Source organism: Poecilia reticulata, linkage group LG7 (genome assembly GCF_000633615.1).
Source record: "Poecilia reticulata strain Guanapo linkage group LG7, Guppy_female_1.0+MT, whole genome shotgun sequence".
In the NCBI taxonomy this organism is placed as follows: Eukaryota; Metazoa; Chordata; class Actinopteri; order Cyprinodontiformes; family Poeciliidae; genus Poecilia; species Poecilia reticulata.
The window spans coordinates 15,102,672-15,127,654 of NC_024337.1; the positions used below are offsets into that span (position 1 = coordinate 15,102,672).

The 24,983-nt window shown below is 38.2% G+C and overlaps 2 protein-coding genes across 3 annotated transcripts; one reads left to right on the forward strand and one right to left on the reverse strand.

The window, feature by feature from the left end:
* The first annotated feature begins 1,203 nt into the window (after positions 1–1,203).
* sdf4 (stromal cell derived factor 4) lies at positions 1,204–8,723 on the forward strand. Its single transcript, XM_008414532.2, has 7 exons — positions 1,204–1,426; positions 3,361–3,676; positions 5,705–5,841; positions 5,916–6,029; positions 6,119–6,277; positions 6,998–7,173; positions 7,807–8,723. Exons 2-7 carry the CDS (start codon positions 3,369–3,371, stop codon positions 7,981–7,983), a joined length of 1,071 nt encoding a protein of 356 aa, XP_008412754.1. The 5' UTR covers positions 1,204–1,426; positions 3,361–3,368; the 3' UTR covers positions 7,984–8,723.
* A 156-nt stretch (positions 8,724–8,879) lies between these two features.
* hipk1a (homeodomain interacting protein kinase 1a) lies at positions 8,880–24,065 on the reverse strand. Of its 2 annotated transcripts, none has more exons than XM_008414531.2 (16): positions 23,727–24,065; positions 20,806–21,545; positions 19,745–20,118; positions 19,529–19,652; positions 18,111–18,230; positions 17,945–18,031; positions 17,675–17,856; positions 17,433–17,583; positions 16,616–16,820; positions 15,986–16,104; positions 15,757–15,905; positions 15,214–15,366; positions 13,998–14,153; positions 12,869–13,065; positions 12,278–12,408; positions 8,880–10,994 (listed from the first exon to the last, which is right to left on the reverse strand). In XM_008414531.2, exons 1-16 carry the CDS (start codon positions 23,764–23,766, stop codon positions 10,617–10,619), a joined length of 3,306 nt encoding a protein of 1,101 aa, XP_008412753.1. In that variant the 5' UTR covers positions 23,767–24,065; the 3' UTR covers positions 8,880–10,616. The 2 variants fall into 2 exon arrangements, with proteins under 2 accessions (XP_008412753.1, XP_008412752.1); XM_008414530.2 differs by having other exon boundaries at positions 15,757–15,908.
* Positions 24,066–24,983: the final 918 nt, after the last annotated feature.

Sequence of the window (24,983 nt, forward strand, 5' to 3'; positions counted from 1 at the left end):
TAGAAACAAACCTAAACTTTTAAGTGACCACAAGTTTAGAAAAATGGGAGTGTATTCCATCCTGAGCACTTATTTATTTTTGATCCCTAATGATGCTCATTGACTTTTCTCTAGAAAATACACACCGTTTATAAATTTCCCTGAATATAATTCTAATCTTAGGAAATTGTGTGTGTTTTTCAGATACAATAGTATTTTCTTTTTGCGTAAATGAAATGTTTCTGGAATAATTTGTGTATTGGTTTTCACTTTCTAACTTGTAATTTCAGACAGCTTGGTCTGTTTGCTCTTACGGCATTAAATGTGAAAATAGTGACATCTAGAGGAAGCCAATGTAAGTACAGTTTGTACACTTTGCGTCATCTCTTCCTGTATTCGCTGGCACAGCTGGATGAAACGTAGTAGGAAGCTGTACGAGGTACAATTTCAAGTTTCGCCTATGCAACAGAAAACCGGAAGTAGTTTTACATTTTAAAACAAGAGTACTAAAAAAATGCAGTCTTTCATTTCTTTTACTGAAAAAAATAACATGAATTGGACAAAGTGCAGTTTCTACAGAGTAACCACGAAAATGTAGATTTCAAAGATGTTTAAATTTGATACGGGTGAATTCATCGTATAATTCATTAACAAAATACATGGATATTATTTTCATTATTTTTTAAAATTTGAAATAGGGTTGGACAATAAGACAATATTTTTTTGTTGAACTATTTATGATAAATTAATGAAAAACATTAGTTGCACCAATCACATAAATAAGTGTGAATTGTATCACTAAACTGCATAAGCTAACTGTATTTAACCATATTTTTGTATTTATTGATGCTTTCATGTAACAAACATTGAAGAAAATAGAAAAATAACAACTCCAGCAATGCTGCCAGTTTGTTTTATCTTTTTTAAACCCTCAACAATTTGAATTTGTCGTGAGAACGACAAATCAAAATTCTTGTTACTCGACAAAACTGAAAACGATACATATGCACCATAACCGTAACAGTTGTCCGAGATCTTTAAATAACCATGTGAGCTAAAACTATCATCAAATTCTTACATAAATGATGTCTCGCACTCTTTTTTCATTGGCACAGAGTTAGTTTTCATTATATTAACATTTATACGATTATTTACAAATTGTTGAACTCAAATGCACCATTACTTTGTTTTGGAATGCTTTACCGGAAGTGGTAGCGCCGAATACGAGCGGTTACATAATTCATTAGAACAGCGTTAGCGGCTAACCAGTTCAACTGATCGACCTGGGAAATTATCTGGAAATCGACACCGTTTTTTTTCCTTCTTCCTCTTATGTGTCTTTTTTTGTTGACGTGGACAGAACTGCACTACACTTTTTAGAGGGTTTGTGTCGGAGGACTACTTAACTCCGGGATCGCAGAGTAACATCTTGACTGACTTACCGCAGGTCTGTGTAACTATCAAACATCAACGCTAGCTAGCTGCTGATGTGCTTCCAGTCTTCCGTTGAAAGTCACTTTTACTATTATTGCAAATGGCATTTTAATGCCAGGTGGATATTTGGGACTATTTGCTGACAGAGAAGGCGCTAATGACCACGATTGTACTTCACTTACGGGTGAAAGCAATTCGAACTGCGTGTTACAAAATAGTAAAACCTGAACTGCTTCTACCTGTCTCTTTTTGTGCTTGTTTATTACTGCAGTACTATATGAACAACAGGAGGACCAGTTTAAGTTTTGACCTTGTGAATTGGGCTGAAAACCCGTCACATCTCGAATGTTCAAAATCAATTATTGATTGTAAATTAGATTACGAACAAGACATTAAAGGCTAGCTTACAACCTTACACTGTCGGAGTGTTTAGGTTTTAAAATTTATTTTCACTTTTGGTTTTTTTGTTTGTTTGTTTGTTTTGTTTAAGCTTTTTTTCTGTCACACAAAGAGTCTGAATAAGGGTTTCACAAGTGGGATTTTCCAGTGGGCGTGTTGAGGTTCAGAAAACTCCGAGCAGACGTGAATGCGGCATTAAAGTTGAGGCAACAGTTTGATCAATGATGAATGTACAATCTACAAAAATGAAATTATATAAATAACTATTTTATGAAAATCTGAACACTAACTGTGTAAATCACCATAAGAATAGTAATAATCATGGATTGCTGTGATGAACAACATGACTAAAAGATTTAAGGAAACATAAACCAAAAAGAAAACTTTAAAAAAAGTGGCTTTTTTGAATGTGTTAAAGCATTTACAGTTTTACAGCCGTAGATTTTGAATTGAATTGGATATGAATTCTTTTCCAGTTTTCTGAAGGAAAATAATAATAAAAAAACACAAAAAAACTGAATTAATAAAATTTCAATGTCCATCTGCAACTAGACAGACATTTTAGTACTTATAAGGTGTTTAATAATCTGTCCTGCTCCTACTCCTGAACTCTTTTATATCGTAAACGACTGTGAAAATGAACTGTTTATTGATTAAATTTTGGGAAAATGGTTGTCCGCAGTTAAGAGTGATGCCAGCCTGCCTAACATTTTGATTTACAATTTACTTGGACTCTGAATTCAAATTAACTCACAGGAGGAAGGGTTTTGAAATAAAAGCAAGTTTTTTCATTGTTGTTGTTTTCTTTTATATATATTGATCTGGAAGAAAAGGGATATTTGTTTTAGGGCTGTCACTATGAGTTTAGTTATTGATTATTCTGACAACTAACCAGATAAATGCAGATGTGCATCCTTCCAATGTCTGAAATACACAAAACATGCAAATAAACAAATAATTAAACTTTTTAAAGTAAGAAAATAAACATTTTATTGCCTAAAACACTTAATCATTTGTAACAAAGGATGCATCTGTAGCAGAAAAAATACTTCTAAGGTGAAAATGTAAGCCCCTTTTTTTATTTGCATTAATAATAGAGTTCAAGGCTGATCTGTTGACTATCTTTGGATTAATTGGATAGCGAAAGTTGTTTGCTATCTTTTTACAGCATTTGAATGTGGTGAACCTAAAACCAGTCCAGTTTAGGAGATCTAGGTAGAACATGTCGAGATTTTTTTTCTGGTAAAAGCAGCAAAACTTTATATTTGTCCAGTTTTGGCCTAATTACTGCTCTGAGTGTGATGTTCTTTCAGCAAATGGCCCTTTTTGAGTTTGTAAGCTCCAATAAACAATTATTCAGCTACTAAATTAGTTGACAATAATTTCAGTAACTGATTAATCACAATTATTCCATTTAACTCAGTTTATTTACATTTTTGAGGCATGTCTAGAGATGACTCTACTTTTTTCTAAAAACTACATATTTTTTGTATAATTTCTCAAAGCTGATCTGGTTGATTTTTTTTTTTTGCTTTCGTGTGTTTCCAGAAGCGATCATGGCTGTTTGCCGAGATCTGTGGTCCAGGAACCTCCTGGCTCTCTCTCTGCTCTTCTACTTCCTGCTGACCTTGGATGTACATGCGCGTCCGGCCAACATGTCATCCTCCAAGGATAAGTCTCCGGCCACTAAGGACGAGAACGAGATCCTTCCACCGGACCACCTGAACGGGTTAAAGATGGAAATGGATGGCCACCTCAACAAGGACTTCCACCAGGAAGTGTTCCTGGGAAAAGACATGGAAGAGTTTGAAGAGGATTCGGAGCCGAGGCGGAACAGGAAGAAGCTCATTGAAATTTTTGCCAAGTAAGAAATGTCTTCCTGCCACTCTGTAGACAGCTTGGAGTCTCTGCATTTCTGAGCTAGGCGAGATAAGATCAGGTTTGCTGCAACGCTGAAGGTCAGGGCTGAAACCGCTAAATATTTCAACACTGAAACAGAAAAGTATCCTTTACTGTCCCTCATGGGGTGAATCAGCAATGGAAGCTGAAAGATAACGAATGAGATAAAAACAGCAGAAAGGTCAGTTATGCAGCATAAAAACTGCAATACAGCCACAAAATGCTGCAACGAATCTAGTTAAGGATGTGTTGCAATATTAGAATACAGCAGAAATACTGTGGTTTTGTAAATGCAGAGTCACAGTTCTGCTCACTTCAGGCCTCCTTTACGTTACATGGAGAAAAATTTAAAGGGCAAGCTCAGTAACCACACACGTACGTCTGCATTCCTGGTAAACCTGCTGCGTTGGTACACCTTTAATTAACGTGGCAACTTGGAAACAAAAAAAGCTTTAGAACTTTCTCTTAAATTCAGCTGAAATCAGTCTAGCAAAGATAGAAAAAAAAAAAGACACATTTTTGAAGCGTGATGACATCTCGAATCTAAATGGATTCCATGGATTTCTAACAGATGACACCATTAAATGAGATTTGTGCATTTTAGCTGAAGCAAGAATTGTTTTGTTAGGAGTCCAACAACGACCTTCTAATAACTGCTAGCCTTTCAGACCTCTACAGTGTGAGTTGTTTTCTCAGTGTGTGTGTTACACGTCTGCAGAACTGACACAGTTGAGTGATGAAATCTTGAACCAAAGAAACTTTAGTTTAGGTCCGGTATTCTCAAGAAATACTAATACTAAATACTCCTGCTGGCCTCTTTTGAGGACAATTATTTGGATTTCTCAAATTGTAAAAATCTAAATTGAACTATTCCTAGGGATTTTGATGATGGCATTTGACAAAATGCGATGTTTGTTACATGTCTCATAAATGCTTGTGTTCTGTTTTTATCATGTAGAGCACTTTGTTGAGCACTTTGTGGAGCCTTGTTGATGAAATGTGTTGAACAAATAAACTTTGTTCAGCACAAAGCATCTTCAAAAAGCCTCTTAGGCTGTAAGAGAAATCCTAATATGACAAAATGTTCGGAGTTGTGAGGAGAACTTTTAGTGAATTTAAGAGTGTCTTAAACAGGGAAGACGGTGGAACGACCAACAGAAAGAAGAGATATAAAACAGATAGGCACTGCTCCTCTGTCTTGCTTGGTTTTCATGTCTTTTAAATTTTTATGTTGTCCATTTTGACAGAATAAACAGGTTTATACAAGCAGGCAAACACAGTTGATTGCTGACAGTGGAGCGTCCGCATTACCGTCAAATATTTGAGGTAGTAAAAATGAGCAGCATGGCAAGAAACGGCGACAAATTGCAATAATGATGGTGATGCAAAAAGGAGGGCTGCAACTAATTCGATTTTTTTCTGATGATTAAAGAATATGAACCCTGCAAAGTTTTATTTATCTGACTACGACTGGATAATAAATCAATAACAATATATATTGATATAGACACATGATGACATCAGCAGAATATTCACTGAACTCTGATCCAGAACCACACGGCATTCTGGGAGATGTAGACAGAGGAAAACGTTAGTTGCTCAACCTCTTATGTCCAGGTTGGTGGCGTTAACTCACTCACTCTTTGGTTACCTAGCAACTCACTCACTCTTTGGTTCCCTAGCAACTCACTCACTCTTTGGTTACTTAGCAACAAACTTTTGAGTAACTGGCACAGCAGCAGCAGTTTAAGGTTTCGCCGCTGTGCCTCATAACTGCTTAAAAATAAACAGTGTGGAGTGAAAACTGGATGAAACAGCAAAGGTCACGCCACCAGTTTGGCAGTATTTGTCTTATACCTCTGACCCAGGAAGGGCATCCTAGTTGATCCCATTGTTGCTATATATATATAAAAAAAATTTTTTTACAAGCTTGAAAAAGCTTAGCAAACTTGACTGACTTAAGATTTTTCTTTTGTGAATTCCCTGGTTCCAGAGTCGACGTCAACAAGGACCGGAGTGTGAGTGCCAAGGAGATGCAGAACTGGATCGTGGAGAAGACGAAGGAGCACTTCAAGGAGGCCATGGAGGAGAACAAGAACAGTTTCCGGGCCGTTGATCCAGATGGGGACGGTAAGAATCTCAGATTGATAAATATTTAAAATCTATTCAAGAGCTAAATAGTTGTTTGCTTTTGCTGTTTTTAGGTTACGTAACATGGAACGAGTACAAAGTCAAGTTCCTGGCCAGCAAAGGTTTTAATGAAACAGAGGTTACTGATAAAATAAAGAAGAAGGAAGAGCTGAAGCTGGATGAAGAAAGTAAGTGGATTTAATGCTTTGGTGTTAAATGACGAAAGGCTTTAAATCTTTGTTTCTGTAAACTGTTTTTCTTGTTTTTATCCCTGCAGCTCAGGAGGTGTTGGAGAGCCTAAAGGACCGCTGGTTTCAAGCCGATAATCCTCCTGCTGACCAGCGGCTGGACGAAGAAGAGTTCCTCTCCTTCCTCCACCCTGAGCACAGCAAAGGCATGCTCAGATACATGGTGAAGGAAATAGTGCGAGACTTGGGTACGTTAACATTTTCTAAATCTCTGTTGCGTAAAGCTGCTAGCAGCCATCATTGGAGCTAACACTGATGGGGAAATTAAATGTAAAAGGCTGATTTGTTTTGGTACCAAGGAATCAGACTTGCTGCAATCTTTAAAAATACTTAATGTTTTTAGCTGTTTTATTTTTTGACTTTGGGTGCTGATTGGCTGTGGTGCTGCAATTAAGGGACTGACTGGTTCAGTTTCTATAAATAAATCAAGTTCAAATATTGAGTTAAGATGTTTAAAGGCTCTCTGGTTTTAGTAATTATTGTATAACGAAGAGCAATTTAAGCTGGAGATGCAACGATCTGATATTAATATCTATATCGTCCCAAGATCGGAAAAAAATCTAGCTCAGATGTCAGTGACAATGTGCAGATCTATTCAGTCTAGTTCTATGAGTTATGCTCTGAGCGATGTTGTGTTTTATTAGATATTTTACAGTATATTTAAAATTCCTATTTACACTTTCTGAACCATTTGAAAGGTTTGTTGCAATTTATTTTTACGTGTTTGACCAACTTAGTCAAGCTATTGTTTTTGTTTTTGTCAGTTCAGCTGTTTTTCTGTATCGGATCGGCATCGGCCGATACTGAACCTCAGATATTGGAATCAGAAGTGAACCCACTGAATCAGTGCATCCCTGATTTAAACTATGCTGAGTGTAATTTAAAGGTGTCCTGTGTTTCTCCTGCAGACCAGGACAGAGACTGGAAGCTGACCCTGTCGGAGTTCATCTCTTTACCTGTGGGCACCGTGGAGAACCAGCAGGGGCAGGACATCGACGACGACTGGGTCAAAGAGAGGAAGAAGGAGTTTGAGGAAGTCATCGACTCGGACCGCGATGGCATCGTAACCATGAATGAGCTGGAGGTGAGAACTCACACTAGCGCTTTAACATTATCTTCCACTAATAACTACCGTGTTTCCCCGATAGTAAGACACCCCCGATTGTAAGACGTATGAGGGGTTTCAGGGGGGTCGGCTAATATAAGCCGTACCCCGAAAGTAAGACTTTCAGGGAAACACGGGGGTATTGCCGCCTCCCTCTCATCTAGCTGCGCGCCGCCTCCTGCCCACGTCCGCACCGTCCCCCTCTCCATACGTCACCGCGCCGTCCCCTGCACTTCCTTTTATAAAACTGTTTTGTGGCGAATACAATACTGTTCAGGTTGTTAATAAATGTTAATTTTATGGTTAAAACAAAAAATTCGACAATTTTTTTCCAATATAAGACATACCCCGAAAGTAAGACAGTGGGGCTTTTGGGGATAAAAACAAAGTAAGACACTGTCTTACTTTCGGGGAAACACGGTATGTTGCTTTAGTACTTTAGTATTGGTGCAATTAATGTTTGTTACTAATGTTTCAGGGTTAGCATAACTATAATTTTAGGTCATGGTGGTCACCACTGACAATGTTTTCAAAATTCCTTTCCTATAATTTAGCTGAAATAGCTCAAAATTTAAAACTGTTGTTCTAAATGTTGCCGTCTCTGTCTCCCAGGAGTACATGGACCCGATGAACGAGCACAACGCTCTGAACGAGGCTAAGCAGATGATCGCCGTTGCAGACGAGAACCAGAACCACCGCTTGGAGCTGGAAGAAATCCTGAGGTACAGCGAATACTTCACCGGCAGCAAGCTCATGGATTACGCCAGAAATGTGCACGAGGAATTCTGAGCACAAAGCTTACAGACGCCTTCAGACGCACACACACACACACGCACACACACACACACACACACACACACACACACACCTCCTAAATCTGATTCAGGGACAAGTCTGGATCTGTTGTTTGTTTAATCCCATCACTGGCTTTTTTCCCCCAAACATTGAAAGTTAACACGATGTACTTTCCGTGCATCATCAGACGGTAATTTGGGGATTTTGACTTCTCCGAATAAATTTCTTAAATTGTGAAATGTGTGTATATGATGAGTTTTAGCCCAGATGGTTCTGTTTGTGTTGGCTGGTGCAGCCATTTCGCCGGCATGTCTGTATACAGTGTAAATATTGACATTTGTTGCATAGCCATATGTTTGTTGGCGAGAACAGAGCTACTCAGATGTAATATAGACAGTTGGTCTCATTGCGCTGAGTTTTTTTCTAAAATTGATTTCTGATGCTCTTCTGTAAGTGTCACAGTAGGAATAATTTGGATTGATTGAAAACATGTTAATGTTTCTTAAAGCGGCATCAGTAAAATATATATATGTATATATATATATCTATGTGAATAGATGTATACATATATGTATCACATAGATCTTCATTCAAACTAGCAAATTACAAAAAGAATTAAAGAAATTAATATATTGAGTGGTTGTTACTTTGATGAACAGAAAAATAAATTGCATCTGAATGCAACATGTCTATTTTCTTCTATAATAATTAAAGCTCTGACTTTTCTAACAGCAGCTTAACTTCTTTATACTTTTATTCATGTGGATGAAGACAAATTTTATTTATTGAACTGTTTAATTTTGAATGTTTTAATTCCTTGCACTTATTTACTTTGGGTGTCCTTGTGTTGGTTCCTCATAATTATTCTGGTTTGTGTGAAATTCTCTTCGTTTTTTTTTTGTTTATTTTTAAATGCATGAAGAAGAAAAAAAAGATCCACATGGAGGGTTTGGGATCCTGCTGCTGGTTGTGCTGTCCCCGATTCAATTGTAAAATAAGATTTATAATGACGGAATGTTTCGGCTTTTTAAAATGTACAACAAATAAACATTTATCAACCAAAATACAACTGAATATTTTAACGGCTTTATTTTCTTTGTGTAAAGAAGCATCTGTAATTAAGTAAAACTGCTAAAAAAAAGGTTTAGAAATCCGTATTAATCCTGTAGTTAACATGTTAAGTTAAAATTTGGTGCATTTTTTAAAATGAAATCTGAATCTTTTATTCTATTATAAAACTAACATTCTAGATTTACTGTCTATACTCGAATACACACTTTCGTTAATGCCCTTTTGAAATCTCTGTTGCTTTTGTCAAAAATTTGTTCAACCTCAGAAATTTCCCAGTTTTTTTCTACATTTTAGCTCAAATCACTTTTTTTTATAAATTCAATGCCCCTAATATGCCATAATAGATTCATACTTACTCCACATTCACATAAAATGTTTTGTAGAAACAAAATGCACAAACTTTCCAGTCTTCAGTTTAGTATGAAAAATAACTACCAATTACAGAGAAAATTTGTTCAACTTGTTAAACTTTAATGTAGAAATGTAAAAATACACCAGTGCAGATCTGCAGCAGACACATCTTAGTGGCTAAAGATGACAGTCACAGGTAAGATATTTACTGCTTATAACACTCAGCAGAACCTCACTTTAAAGCAAAAAATGTGGGACTGTTTTTTAAGTATAAAATCACAGAGACAGATTTATATTTTTGAGATTTTATTGCATACATACAGGTCCAAGTTCACTGTGTTTCTCTCTAATGTTGCACATTAATGTACGAACATCCATCACATGAACAAACTGATGCTTTACTATGAAACAGCAACATCTGAACATTAATTTATCTTTTAGCTAATTGTCATCGTCAGGTTTGCGTCAAATCAAATGCAGTCGTTTTTTCCCCACAGACTTCTACCCGATTAAGACGTTTGGACAGTTTACTTCACAGACACCACTTCACAAAACAAAAACAAACATCTTTTCCAAAAAAAACAAACACTTGTGATGTATAAATTTCTAATCTGACTGAAGAACCGGTTACAAACTTCTGCTGAGATCTACTCCCATAATGTGTCCTCTATGGGATGTTTAAGTCCTGAATTCGTCCACAACGCACTGCATCTTTCACTACAATTAACCTTTGACCCCAAAGGTTGTATTCAGTCACATATAAAACACTGACACATCAGTACACAGCACGGTATGTTAACCTTTTTTTGTTTTCAATTAAAAGTTAAAATACATACACACTACATTCATTACTTGAACATCTTAATCCAACTTACCACAATGTGCAGACGTTACATAGTTAAATAAAAAAGAGGAACTGCCCTTATAAGGCAGCTGAGTTTGGGAATAAAATACTGTAAAAAGAAAAAAAAAAACAAAGCAGCATCAGTTTCTCTACTACATACGCCTCTTACTCAATGAAATGTTGCAACTCAGGATGTTGGGTGACTTTCGGTTGGGCTGCGCCGCTCGTCACAGTGATGCAGCAGAAATAAAGTGGAGCAGATTAAAATAAAAACGGAGCCATGTTTAAAATAAGAGTTAGAAACGAGGTCTGTGCTCGTCTCCAGCCCCAGTTTGGTTATGGTTGAGTGCTGCTGTAGTCGTCACAGGTATGGGGGGAACTGGTTCAGCTTTCTCTGGTAAGCAGCACTGGAACGGTGGAAAGGCTGGGGTTGAGGGTTGCTGTACTGTCCAGCTGCAGGCCCACCGAGGGCCAAACCCGCGTTCTTCTGCAGCAGAGCCAGGGAGGAGTAGGCGCCGCTCGGCCTGCTGCCCTGCATTTGGTCCACGGCCTGGGACACGGAGGCCAGGGCGGCCGAGGCCGGGTAGGTGTACAGGTTCGGCGTGGAGCTGAAAAGGGCGGCGTCTTGAAGGCGGTAGGAGGAGTGAGAGGAAACGGGCGGCGGGTAGGTGGGCTGACGGCGTAGGGAGCCGCCGCTTCCTGTGTGACTGTGGGAAGACGGCATCACGGACTGCTGCACCTGAAATTCATAACGAGCTGATTTAGATGGGAAGCTGCTGCTCTCAGTAGGCCTCTCACAATAAGCAACACATAAATTAAAAACGAGCTCAATGATTTCCAATTCTATGATTTGATTTATTTGTATGATTTATTGTTAATTTTTTTCTTTCGCTCTTTCTACCAAGAACTAGATGACAAATGTAATGTTTGTTACTGGTTTCTCAAGTGGTGACTATATTGATTTTATTTTCAAAGTGCTTTTTATGACCTAAAGCACTTTGAACTGCCTTGTTGCTGAAATGTGCTACACAAATAAAGCTTCTGTCTGGTCCTTTGGTTTCAATAATCCCTTTCTGTGAAAGACAGTTTTGTTCACAGCGACTTTATAATCCATTTTACTTGTTGCTTCTTATTTGGGGTATTTAAAATATCTTCCAGGTCAGGTGTTAAAATTTATTTCGAAATTAAAGTTTATTGCTCTTTGAGAGGTTGTGCTTGCGTTATCAATACACTTCTTGAAAATGGTCCTAAAACAAGCATGCTGTTTATCGCAGTAACTTCTAGGACAAATGGATGACATTTTGTTAGTGAAAAAATGTAAAAACCTTTTTTCCTTTTTAAGATTATGCTCTACCTTGTAGCACATAAAATCCCTCCAAAATATTTTACTTAACATGGCAAAGTTTGGGGGTGTTGTATATCAGTGTTATTCAACCTTTTTTGAGCCAAGGTACATTGTTTTAATTGAAAAAATCTCGAGGCACACCACCAACCAAAAATGTAAACAAAGATACTTGGTAGCCGCCTATATTACATATACAGTCATTCTTATCAAAGTGTCTTGATTAGGAATCAAATAAACACAAAAATTTATTTTTATCATATTTTACATTTCTTATTTCAGATTGCACTTAACATGTCCATTTCAAAAATGCATGAATGTAGTAACATTCACGCATCACTAATTCTCGTTTTAATGTAAAATGCTCTGTACCTACTGCCATCTAGTGGTAATAAAATTACAATTTTGTAATTACATTACAAAATTACCCCGCTAGTCACTACTACAGCAAAGACACTCAAAGATGGCATTATTTGCAGATAATTAATTCATTTTCAAAAAATCTTTTAAGACCAATTACCGTATTTTCCGGACTATGAGCGCACCATATTATAAACTGTACCTTCAAATTTCCACGGCACACCTGACGATCACTCACGGTACACTAGTGTGCCGCGGCACAGTGGTTGAAAAACACTGGTGTATATTTTTGTAATTGGTGGCAATGGTATTGCTGCTACCTGACTGAGGTTAAGAGGTTGAGCTCTGCTGGACGCCGCGCGCTGATGCCGATCGGTGCTGGAATCTCCTGATCGGCATGACGACTGAGCCGACGCCTTCTTGGACTTAGCGGAGGCGCCGACTGCAGGATCTATTGGTGCAGAGCCAGAGAGGAAACTGAGAGTCTGGGCAATATGGCTTATAAATAAAATCTTTTTTATACCAGAGGATCTGATTTTAATCAATTTTCTTCAATCAAAAATATTTTCAACATTGGCTTTTATTTCAATCATCCTTTGTGTGAGTTATGAGATAGAGTACAAGACCAGGCTGTTTATTTATGACAATATGGTCACAACATTAGCAGAAAAAAGACAGAATTTTATCAGGAAAAACATTTTAAATAAGAAAAACGTGATGCGACATCAGTTTGTGTGAAACAGACTCAGTTGTTTGCATAATCATTTCAAAGTCCTTCTACGGATAATAATTTGATGATACCAATTTCAAACATTAAGTATTTCTATTAAGTATCATTTCCAAAAATTTCCAAGACTTAAAATAAAGGGTGTATTCTAAATAAATAACAGAAATGTGAGGGTGAACTGCACCTGGGGCTGCTGCCGGCTTGGTGGCTGCGCTCTCAGCAGGCTGAGGCTTCACAGAGGGCATGACGACGGCCAGAGACTTGGAGGGCTGGGAGTTGGTCTCAGGGCTCAGAGGGCTGCTGGTGCTGGACGAGTCGGAGTCGTGGGAGTCGTGCACCGTCACACAGCTGATCACGTTTGTTCTCTGGCTCGTTCCGGAGCTGCAAGAGCGAAGCACCATTTACAGGATTCGTACATTTTTCTCGCAGGAGAACTCAAGCACTTTTCAAGCATTTTGAAGGCAAGTTTTCTAACTTTTCCAGCACCAACACTTTGGATATTAAAAGAATAAAAATGGTGTTTGACATTCTACAGCAGAATAAACTAAAACATTACAAAATTGTATGCTATGAAAAATTTAAACACAGATTTAGCAAACAATTCCCTAATTTCAATAACTTTGTTTAAAGCTTAAAATATAAAACAAACTTTATTTTAGTTACACAGATCAGTAGGTTATTAGGAGTAATAAATATTCTTTACATTGAAGCACTCCTAACAAATCATGCTGAATCAAATTAGCTTTCTTCTCAAATGTTTAAACACAATATGCAAAGAAAGTCAAAGAAAAGAAATCTCTTAAAAATCAATGCGTTATGTTTCAGGCTCTTGGCTAATAGAAATGATTTTGGTAATTTTAACTCACCTAAAAGAATAAAGGTTTGGCCTGATTTAACTTCAGTGAGAAGAAAAAATATATATTTTTGTTAGACTTACACAATAGTGTATTTGGGTCATTGTAAATAGAAAAAAACAAAAGTAGGAGTACATTTCTGCCAAAAAACTTAAATTTTGAGATTACTCCCAGAAATTTTCTAGAAATAAAACAAGGACATTTCTGAGCTTGAAATTTCTGAAAAAAAAAATAAAAAATTTTTTGCCAGAAATTTACTCTTTTTCTGTCTTCAATGGTCACAATATGCTGTTGTAGATGTATGATAATACCTGGTTTCAATCGTAAATAACATCGGCTTTTCACGACTTGGCTTTGGAGTCCTAAACTCAAAATAATCAAAATAACCAAAACTGACTCTGGTAAAACATTTATCTTGAAAAGCATATTTATGAAGGTTACGTCTCAAGTTCGGCTCACCAGGCAGCCATGACCTTCGTCTCGCCCTCGTCCTCCGAGTCGCTGTGGATGGTGATGATGCTGACGGCGGGACTCGGCGTGTCAGAGATGACGATGGGCTGAGACTGGTCACCGGGGAAAGAAGCACTGTGGACGACTGTGGAAGCCGAATGCAGCCTGCAGGGGAGGGAAGAGAGAGCGACGCGTTGTCAACAAGAAAACTTTTCGGATACAAGGACAAAAGCTGTTCTTGCTACCCAGAATGCAGCTGTTCTGTCCCTTCGACCTCTTTGATATTTTCTTGAAAAATCAGCTGCATAGAGTATAAACGTTGCCTGCATATGTTACACTTTTTAAAAAATATATGTTTTCAGACTGTGGGAGCCATAAAATCTTAAAGCATCAAAAATATTTGGAAAATTTTGTTTGTTTTGTTTAAAGCACTAAATTAATGGGTAAAGCACACTTCTACAGATCTTACACAAATCATGACTGAAAACATGGATATTTAGTTGCAAATGTGCTCCAAATTATTTATTAAAATGTACATTTTAAAATTCCAAAAGGAATTTAAATGTCATTGTAACATGTGATTGCGTTCCAATGAGTCTTATTTGTCAGATTAAAAGAACCTTTCAGATTAATTACTAAGCAAGTCTGAAACCCATTTCTATTTTAAAAAACGGTGTGGGCATTTATCATCCTGTTTATCATGATAATTTACTTATGGCAAGAATTTTGATATATTGTCATCGTCATAAATCCCAATTAATGATGTTTAAAAAAACAAAAACGGTCCGGATTGTTATTTTTTCTATTTTCTCCACTGATCATCAATAAATACCAATATATTTGAATCTATGACTAAATGCAGTTTCTGTGAGCAGCTCTTTATGAGACTCGTGTGTGATTGCTGTTGCAGTCACAACCATACAGTTACCTAAAAAGGTAATAAACAGATTTTATTGTCGCTTTTATTGTCATGACAATAGCAGCACAAAATATTGTGATCAACTTTTAAACCGCCACTATTGGTCTCATGTAATATTCTTAAATGTTTTGTTTTTTTAATCTGTAAACAGAAAATCCTCATAATTGACAAATGAAAACATCCATCTGTGTGTAATTAATCTGTACCTACCAATAATATTCTTATTTATTGGTTGGGTATGTACATATTTGTGACCTTAAATCCAGTTATATTCTCATTCTACTCGGACTGGGTGAGATCGGACACCTGGCTCTGCTGTCTGCATGTCGGCCCTTTGACCTCTTGCCCTGTTGAGATCTGGCGTGAGCAGCCCCTGAACTGTGGTTCTGTACGCCGGCGTGTCGGCTGACTCCAGAGTCCTGCTGGCTGACGCCGTCGTACTGGTTACCGTGACGACCCCTGGGGGATAGGGGATAAAAAAACATGTATAAACAACTTAGAAACAACTTTTTTATAGACAAGTTGCATGTTATTGTTTAGAGCTGGAAAATTTGCGGCATGCGCACAACGCTGGAAGGTGAAAAGATGATTATTTCACTTTCCATTTTACTATTTTACGACTGCCGCAGCAGGACATTAGCAAAAATAAAAGTGGAGATTTAAGTATTACAATTAGAAGCAAAGCACTGCATCCCTTTTTCTTTTCTATATCACGGATGCATTTAAGATTTAGCATGGTTAACAGTCACTGTCGGTGAGAAGTTTTTTTGTGGGACTTTGTGCACGTGACGTCACGTTGCAACGTGTCTATAAGTGCTGGTACATCGCAGAGTCTTGAGCTGACCCTACCTCCACCCAGCAGCCTGTTGGCCGTCAGGCACTGGAGCGCCCACGGGCGAGTCGGGCACCACGGTCTGGCCCGGGTTGTGGATGGACATGCCGGGCATCTGCTGCCAGGTGGAAGGGATGAGGATCTGCTGCGTCCCGGCCGGCCAGCCCTGCTGTTCATTCACATGACAAAAAAACATTAAGTTAAACACTGAAGTTCACATCGGTTCTGGAAGGCCAGGGGACTTACCTGTGTCAGCATGCTGGGCTGGAGATGGAGAGACTGGGAGGACTGGTTCTGAGCGACCAGCGGTACTGAGCTCTCCATTCTTACTGGGTAACCAGAAGGCTTATTGGTGGTTTGGAGACCTAGGTGGAGAAAACAAGCATATCCCAGCATTTCTCACTTTCTTTTCTAAAACATAAATTACAAATGGCCTAAGATACTTTCAAAAAGTGGCTTTTGTTTCAGTCACCCTGTCTGAGTTGTACGAGGCAGTATTAGAGTCAGGCTACTAGACGTTTTGTGTACTTACAAGAATATAGTTATAAAAATAGCAGAATATATGAGCAAATTTTAAAAGGAGAACATCTTCAAATTGTGAGAAAAAAAACTTTTAGAGTTCCAAAGTGCATACAGAAGTTGTTAAAGAAACAAACTATGAATAAAAATATAAGTGGTTGTTTAAAAACTAAACGTTAGGATGAATATTAAAAACAGTTGTACTTCAGTTTTTAAGGTGTAGAACAGTTGTCTGAGGGATATAAACTGTGTCTTCACTTTTAATAAAAAATAATTTGCTAAACAAATTATTTTCGAACTAGAGTGCATTGGTGAAGAAAAAAACATTCAATCTTCAAACCCCAAATATTCTCTCACCCTGGATGGTCGGAGGGCAAACGATGAGCGTCTGCTGGAACGGTTCTGTCTGGGCGCAGAGCTGCGTGGGTCGGGTCTGCAGAGGGACGCTCTGCTGGGTCAGGCCCGGGATGTTGATGGTGGCCTGCTGGTAGAGACCCGGCTGATAGTTGAGCAGCGGGACGTTGCTGCTGAGGGACAGAGACTGTCCCCCTGTGGACGCCATCTGAGAGACACGACAGAAAAATGTTCTCAAACGTCAGCTGGAGCGGCACAGCAACAGAGAGAAATAAATATTACTGCCTACATGGATGAGGACAAAATAGCGCCTTGCAAAAGTATTCAGTTTCTAAACTTTTTCAGCACTAATCACATCAGCACTGCAAGATGGCGGTGGCAGCATGATGCTATGGGGAAGCTTTCCCGGTGAATGTGCAAGCGTTCTGCAAAACGTGGTTCTTAAAATAAAAAAAACAACTAAAAAAACAACTAATGTTTTTAAATAAAGACATAATAACAATAGCTGGTCTTAGTAGATGTTACATTTTTAAATTAAATAATTGTATTTAATTTTCACAACATAATTAAACTGCTACATATGTACTTCTCCTGTCATTAGGTTGGAAACTAATTTTCAGACATATCAACATCCCATTAAAAAATGGTTGATTAAAAATGACAAATTTCCTACGATAGATATTTATTAGAAACTATAAATTGTCTTGATTTAAGGTCATGTAACATTTCCGACTCTTCAGCTGCACTTCTAGGATTGTGGAAACAAAATGTCGTTACTGTGTGAGAACATGATGCAGATTAAAAGCGTGGACGTTCCCACCTGGTTGTGTTGGTTCAGCTGGCTGCTGAATGTGACGGTCAGGTTGGCGGCTGCGCTCGGAGTGCTGCTGCTGGCAAACATGTTCTTCCCGTTCTCAAATGCGCTGCATCTGCGTTTGCATATGTCCATGTTTTGGAAACAAGACTTCACACTGGCAAATGACAAGAAAAAAAATGAATAAATCGGCAAGCAAACCAAGCTAAATAAGTTTATAATCTATCCAGATTGATATATCTGTTTACTGTGAGCTGTGGGGGAAGTGCAGCAGGTGTGTCATGGTAACAAAAGGATGGTTCAGCGTCTTCATGGGCGTGATCCTCTTGTCTGCGTCGAGAGTAAGCATCTTTTTCAGCAGGTCAATGAACTCCCGTCTGTCGGCCTTCTCCGCCAGGATGTCTGTGCCCTCCAGGCTGGTCATGTTCACCTGCAGGAGAGTCAGTGTTTGTAAAATATCCCACAGCAATCGTGGCAACCCAAAACTCAATGACCATATCATATATTTACATTCATACCTGCATCATATCATCCAGGCAATTGAAAATGTATTTCCTTGCCTCCTTGGACTTGATGCCCATCTCTGCCTCGTGCTCAGCAGGTGTCTGCAGGGGAAAAAGAAGAACTCCTAAATATTGTAGACAAATCTAAACCGTACAGAAAAATCCCAGTGGAAGCACTGACTTTGAGTCTCCAGAGAGGGTAGCTCGAATCGGGGCCTCGGTTGAAAAAACGGCTCGTCTTGGTCCCTGCACTCAGCAGATACTCTGCTGGGAGACCCTGAGTCTGGGAAATATACCTGATCTGGAGAGAGAGCAGTGCAAGGAAGCTTTACACACATGCAGTCTCATTTTTTACATTAAAAGCTGCTCACACTGCAAAAACACAAAGACTTACAAGGTATTTTTGGTCTAATTTCAAGTGCTATTATCTTAGTACATTAATAGTTTGAGTGGCAAATATTTTCTCTTATAATATGGGAGAAAAGATTTCCACTCTTCCACTGGCAGAAAAAAATCTGCCAGTCGATCTAAAATCAATTTTAAGGAATTATTCACTTAAAACAAGCTCATATTTCTTGCTGAAAAGTTACATGTAAGTTTTTTTTAAATTATTTAAGAGTTTGTGTTTTTACAATGTACTTTTAAGTTAATTTATACTAAATATTATACTACAGAGAAACAAAATGTAAAACAACTGAGGTGACATAGGAAGGTTTTTTTAAAATGTAGAAGATGCTTGTGTGAAAAGTCTAAATGTCCTGTGAAAATATTTGTGCCCATTGAAGTTTTTCACATTTTGTTGCATTACAACCACAAACTTTAACGGTGAAAAGTCAAGTTACAGCTATTAGTTGCCAAATGTCTGAGAAGTGTGGCGTGCATTGAATTTAGGCCCCTTTACTCTGATATCCTGGAAACAATCTGTCTTCAAAGGTCAAGTAACTAGTAAAAAGAAATCAACGAGGTGTAATTCAATCTCAGCACAAAAACAGCTGTTTTGCTACATTTGTTAAAGAATCTTACTGAAAAACAGCTTCATAAGAAACAGTGAAAAATACAGTTAAAGTTGGTTAACAGCATAAAACAATACGCTAGCATAATCAAGGGCAGTACTATTCCATACCTCAGGGGCATTAAATACAAATGCATGCAACAAAATGCTTTTAGAAACGCATGACAAGTTTTCCCCATATCAATTATGCTCTACTTTGTGTTTGTTTGTCATGCAAAATCACCCCAAGTACATAAAATGTGGAAATATTTCCAGGCTTAGTACATTTACACTGTGCAACTGACCCATTCAGATCTGCAGAACAAACAGTGCAAATTATGCAAATTTGTATAATTGTGCCTCTGTTTGCAGAGAAACCTATATTGATTTAAAGTGACAAGAGGCCCGAAAACAGACTCAACTTAACCTATTCAAGGAAGCATAATAGGTCAGTCATCTTTAATACAATTCCCTCTGTCGACAAAAAAACATCTATGAAGTCCAATTTTTTTCTGTTGATTATAAATTGATTTGGCCCAATCTTCCTCAGCCTGAATGATCTGAATGGGTCAGGAAGCACATGAAAACTCCTTTACAGTGCATACGACCTGGTCGTACTCTGATGCACCAGGATAAAGGGGCCATCCCAGGAACAGCTCAGCAATGACGCACCCCAAAGACCACATGTCGATCGCTTCGCAGAAAGGGAGACCTAGGATAATCTCTGGAGCTCTGCATATACACATTTACACCAAGTTATTCACACTCGGACTGAATTAACTCAGAACTTAAAAGAAACCTTTGCAGTGGATCAGATTCCTGACCTGTAATATCTGGACTGGAGGTAGGTGGAGCACACTGCTTTGGAAACGTGGCTGGCAGAGCCGAAATCGATCACCTTCACCCTGTACGGCTGCCTCAGAGGGTCAACCAGCATGATGTTCTCTGGTTTTAGGTCGGCGTGGATCAGGCCCAGGCTCTTCAGCTTCATCAGCGCCGTGGCGACCTGCTGCAGGATGGGCCGGATGCACTTCAGCATGAGAGGGCTGAACTTGCTGTGCTTCAGGAAGTCGTAGAGGTTCTGCTCCAGCATCTCGAACACCAGGCACGTGTGGTTCTTGTGTTGGAAACACTCGTACGAGCGGACGAAGTTGAACTCGTCGGCGTTCTCTGTGCTCAGTCTGCTGAGGATGCTCACCTGTCGGTGGAGGAAAGAGACTCATAGAAGGTCCTGACTACAAAATAATCACTATTTTATGAGAATATAGTCATGATATTAGCTTGAAAAGTCTAAAGATCAAGAGAAAAAAGTTGTTTAAATGAGAATAAAGCTCATGTCAAGATCTGACATAAGCAGCTCAGTCTGCGTGGTTCTTTCTTCAAAAAAGACAGTTGTCTGTTTCTATTTATTATCAGTTATGAAAGTATTGTCAGTCTGTTCAAACTGATAATAATTTTCATGTGAATGTGTAAAAGACTAATTACTTCTATTAAGCATTTTCTGTAAAACTTATACCAAAGTACAATGCTCAACAATCCTCATTTAAATTACTTGTTATATTCCATGTTGTAGTTCTAATAAAATTACTACTTCTTGCATTATTTCGATCGTATTCTATGACTTTATTCTCATAACTAAAATAAAAACATCATAGCCTGTACCTAATATGAAGTTTATCTGATTTAAAAGTCCAAATAAATAGAAGCTTTAAAACATGCTTGTGATGTTTTAATTATGCCCTTAGTGGGCTGACATCACTCATCCAATGAGAGCAGTGGTGGAAAAATCTAAATTTTCCAAAAATTAAATCTTCAAAACAAAAAATATTTGATAATCGATCCATCAACACTGCTAAATTTGAGATATTCAGCACAACAAACTCACCTCTATTTGCCCCTGTCGTGCATAAGACGGGTGGTTCTTCAGTATTTTAATGGCCACAATCTCGTTGGTGCCCCGCTTCCAGCATTTTGCCACCTGCCCAAAGGTGCCCCGCCCCAGGAACTCAAGCACCTCATAGCTGTTGGCCATGGAGCACAGGATCTCATGCTGGACCAACTGGTAATCGCCCTCGCTGTGGGAGTTGCTACTTTTGGTGGTGGAGGTGGAGTGAGCTATGGACTGAGCCGTGGTGGTTCCCCCTCCGCCGCCGGCACGGTTCGACGCCACTGGCGCCGAAAGCTCCTCTAGTATCTGTACGCTGTCGCTGCTGTCCACCTCCTCGCTCTTCCTCTTCAAGCTGTACTGCTTTTGGTAAAGCTCGCAGTGTTGGGAGGAGGACCCTGCATCCTTAATGTGCCGGCTGGAAGAGGTGGAAGAGGAAGAGGAGGAGGAGGAAGCAGGTCCACGAACGCTTCCTGTGCTGTCTGCAGCTCGCACCACCGTCTGCTCCCTGGAGCTGGCTGCAGAGGGATGGACCTGGTTGGAGTTGTACACCAGGTCAAAGTTAGAGCCGGAAGTGGAGGGGGCAGCTGCCTGCGAAGGGCTCTGCTGATAGTAGCCACTGTCCGCCAACCGGTTGGAGACATCCCAGGTGGGGTTCTCCACTTTGAGCCTCTTTGGCCGAGTGTAGGCGCTGGAGGAAACGGAGGGGGAGGAGAACACCTGGAGCTGCGAGGACATATCTGCAGATGGGATTGAGACAAAGTGGATACTTTAGAACAAACTCGGTTTAAATGTCAGAAAAAGGCCTGAATTACTGTATTTTTTATGAACTACAAGTACATTGAAAATACATCTAGCAGCAGGATAGCTACTGGCACAAGACCTTAGGAGTTTGTCCAGGGTTTGTACACTTTTTTCACAATAAAATTCAAGTACTTTCAACATTTTATCAAATGTTTCCAGCAGCACACTTTGGAGATAAAACCAATAGAAATGAACTAAAGGAGACAGTTTCAATTCACTATTATATGACATCATTTATTACTATTAATAATATATTGTTATACTATTCTGCATAGTAGGGACAAGGAAAAACAAAAATATTACAAAACTTTAAGTTTTAAGTATTATGCAAGTATTATGTTAATGCTAGCATAATACTTCATGTTCACTATTGAAAGCAAGCATTCTTATGTTAGCATTTTAGAATTTAAATGAGAGAAGGAAATGCTTATAGCATATAGTTTCCAATTATTATTGTTAGTGTAATAAATACAAATAAATGGAGTTATAATTCCTATTAGTAGCACTTTAGCTATTTCGACGTTTTAATGATGTAATGTTTTTTTTTTTATCTCTTTCTTTTTCTCACTGTTTATTTATGTTTTTATTTTAATTATGTAAAGCACTTTGAAATGCCTTGCTGCTGAAATGTGCYATACAAATAAAATTTGATTGATTGATTGATATTGATAACATAGTGGCCAAAGCTAACTTTAGCATAGCCCTGAACAGCCCTGAGTTTTGTATTCAATATGGCTGCCAGCCATGTGTATAGAATGTAGCACGGATTCCAGAGGTAAACTATTTATGTGGACTTCTGATGGTTGCTTTCTCATGCACATAGTAGTACTGTAAATATCAATTGGAAAGAATAATATTGTTATTGCTAATAGCAGGAAGCACCGAAACAAATGCCAAACCCCACTATTACCTGACTTGCAAGAAGAAATCTCTAAACCTGAATGAGTTCTAACAATTAAAAATTGTATAAAGGACTATAATCTGCTGGTTACATAGCAGATAGTGTTAGTTACTGTTAAATAACATAATGATTTGCCATTAAAATCACATCGACTAATACTAGGAATCCTTAAAATTGCATATAATGCCAATTATTGAGAGCTAAAATGCTGACAAGCACATATTAGTCGAAATACTTTAGACTTTCAGCATTGCAGACAGTGTTAGGTACTATTATCTAATAGGCTTGCATTAGGAAGTTCACGTTTCAAACTTATTTTCAAATTACATTAAACTTTGAATACCTCTAGTGCCGTACCGAACAATATATAAAGTGCTTTGTCACTCAAGTTAAATCAAATCTAGAAGTGTAATAACTTGAAGATTTTGCAAATGTCTGCACAGAATACCTGTTGTAATATTACTGCTGAAATATTTTGAGGGGATGTGGTTGATGAGAACATCTGAGCTGAGGCCCACGGAGTTAAAATTAGAAACATGTCCAACTAAAATACTGGTTTTCTAAGGTGTTGAACATAATGTGTCTTCAATTAAATGCAGACACATTATGTCACTTTGTCCTCCATCTTTCAATTGGTGTTTATGTAAATCATTCCTCTCCTAACTGCAAGATCAGGTTATGATGATTTTTTTTTCTGTTAATAGTTGTGAACTAACCAGAATAAAACTTTTGACTTACTACTGCATATCTAATATCCACGTTCTGGTTAACTGGTTAACGTTTCCATTTTAGTATATTGCTACTGTGAACTAGTCCACAGCATCCCTTTTAGACTTTATCATGCAGGGAATCTCCAGTTTCTTATATTGTTATGCTAACTTCCTGGATGTATGTTTTAATAAGCTACAGGCCATTTATATCAAAAGACACAAGAGTCATGCTCTGCAACACTCTGCATTTTTTGCCTCAGTAACCCACAAGGGACAAACCAAAAATATTTATTTATGTGCAATAATGCACATAAATAAATATTAAGTAAATGTTGCTATGCTCAAAGCAAATGTAAGTGTATATGAAAAGGTACTTACAAAGAAAAGAGATGCACACCAAAACATTGTGTCAAGTTCAACCAATATCACATGAACCTACACAAATTTCCGCCTCCAGTGTCTACTAAACCAGAATAACATAAAGCAAAAAGAGTGGATGACATTACCTGGATTTGTTGAACGAGCACTACGTCGCCAATCTGACATCTAAGGCCTCAACATCTTCCAGCCAGTCTGTGCACCGCTGCAGCGAATCAGCTGAGCCCTGCGCAGCGAGCGAACCGGGGACTAGCTAAGCTAATAACAGCCGGCTACGAGTCATATCTGACCCGAGTCCACAGGCGCATCGTGCATCCAGCGAGCAAAACCTCCCCGGTGACAGTGAAGATGTCACATATTTTTACGGTAAGCAGCGGAGCCTGGACCGAGCACCATCTTCACAAATCGTCGGCCTGCTTCCTGTCTTGTGGACGAAACCAACTGCAAGTCGCAATGGAAGTAACCAAAGATTGTCTATTTTAGCCATATCAGTCACTTCTTAGCGCTTGAACTTCATCGCAAAGTGAAGGGAGTAAAACTGCCAAAGATCGTCTATTGAGGTCATGCATCTTCCTCCTCTTTTCTTCAATCAAATCCCACATACAGCGAAAGCGTTTTGTTTATTTTCACAACTAAATTTCGAACAAAAATTCAATATTTTTGCTTGAATTAATAATTTCTGAAATATAATTCAAATATTGTTTTTGTATATCATTATTCCCCTATTTTAATGGAGACTTGGAAAAATAATCAAACCAAATTCTGCCTCTTGTAAGACTTTTTAGGAATGTAATGTAAACGCCTGCCACTCTTTTTTGTTCCAATTTATTAAACAATTTATTAATTCATTTAAATTTAAGAAAATATTACAGAATTGATTAATTTTTTACTTACGTTTGAATTATCCAATTGGTTTCACAAATGTAATCACGTGTGTTTTGTTTTATTTATTTATTTTGAGATTTTGTTTATGGGATCTACTAGCCTTATTAGCTTAAGAGCAGGAGAGCGCAAAGGGGAGTACATGCAAACTGAATTTTGGGTTTCTTTTCAAAATGTGTAACCCATAGTGATCAAAATAAGTAATGAAACTAAATAACATCAGATTTATTTTCTGAAACGAGTGACAAAAAATAACCTTCTACGTGTAGTCTTTCACATTGTGGAATAATAGACTTCGGATTTACCAGAAATAACCAAGTTTAAACCAAACCATTTGACACCAACAATTTGTTCTTGAAGTTCATTAGTAATGTATTTCCATCTTGACATTGAGGTAACAGACACACAAAAGGTTCTGCGATAGTTATTGTTCAATGACATCCAGGGGTGAAAGTAGTTTTAAATTCTTGGGGGTACTATGACAAAAAAAAAAATATATATAT

Excerpts from the sequence above, each read along its gene's own strand:
- sdf4 (XM_008414532.2), top strand. The coding sequence starts at position 3,369 with ATGGCTGTTTGCCGAGATCTGTGGTCCAGGAACCTCCTGGCTCTCTCT. Across the intron at positions 6,278-6,997 it reads GGAAATAGTGCGAGACTTGG|ACCAGGACAGAGACTGGAAG; the intron begins GTACGTTAACAT and ends TTTCTCCTGCAG. Across the intron at positions 7,174-7,806 it reads TAACCATGAATGAGCTGGAG|GAGTACATGGACCCGATGAA; the intron begins GTGAGAACTCAC and ends TCTGTCTCCCAG.
- hipk1a (XM_008414530.2), bottom strand. The coding sequence starts at position 23,766 with ATGTCAGATTGGCGACGTAGTGCTCGTTCAACAAATCCAG. Across the intron at positions 16,105-16,615 it reads TTGCCCTCCGACCATCCAGG|GTCTCCAAACCACCAATAAG; the intron begins GTGAGAGAATAT and ends TTCTCCACCTAG. Across the intron at positions 12,409-12,868 it reads CAAGCCGGCAGCAGCCCCAG|ATCCTGCAGTCGGCGCCTCC; the intron begins GTGCAGTTCACC and ends CTGCACCAATAG.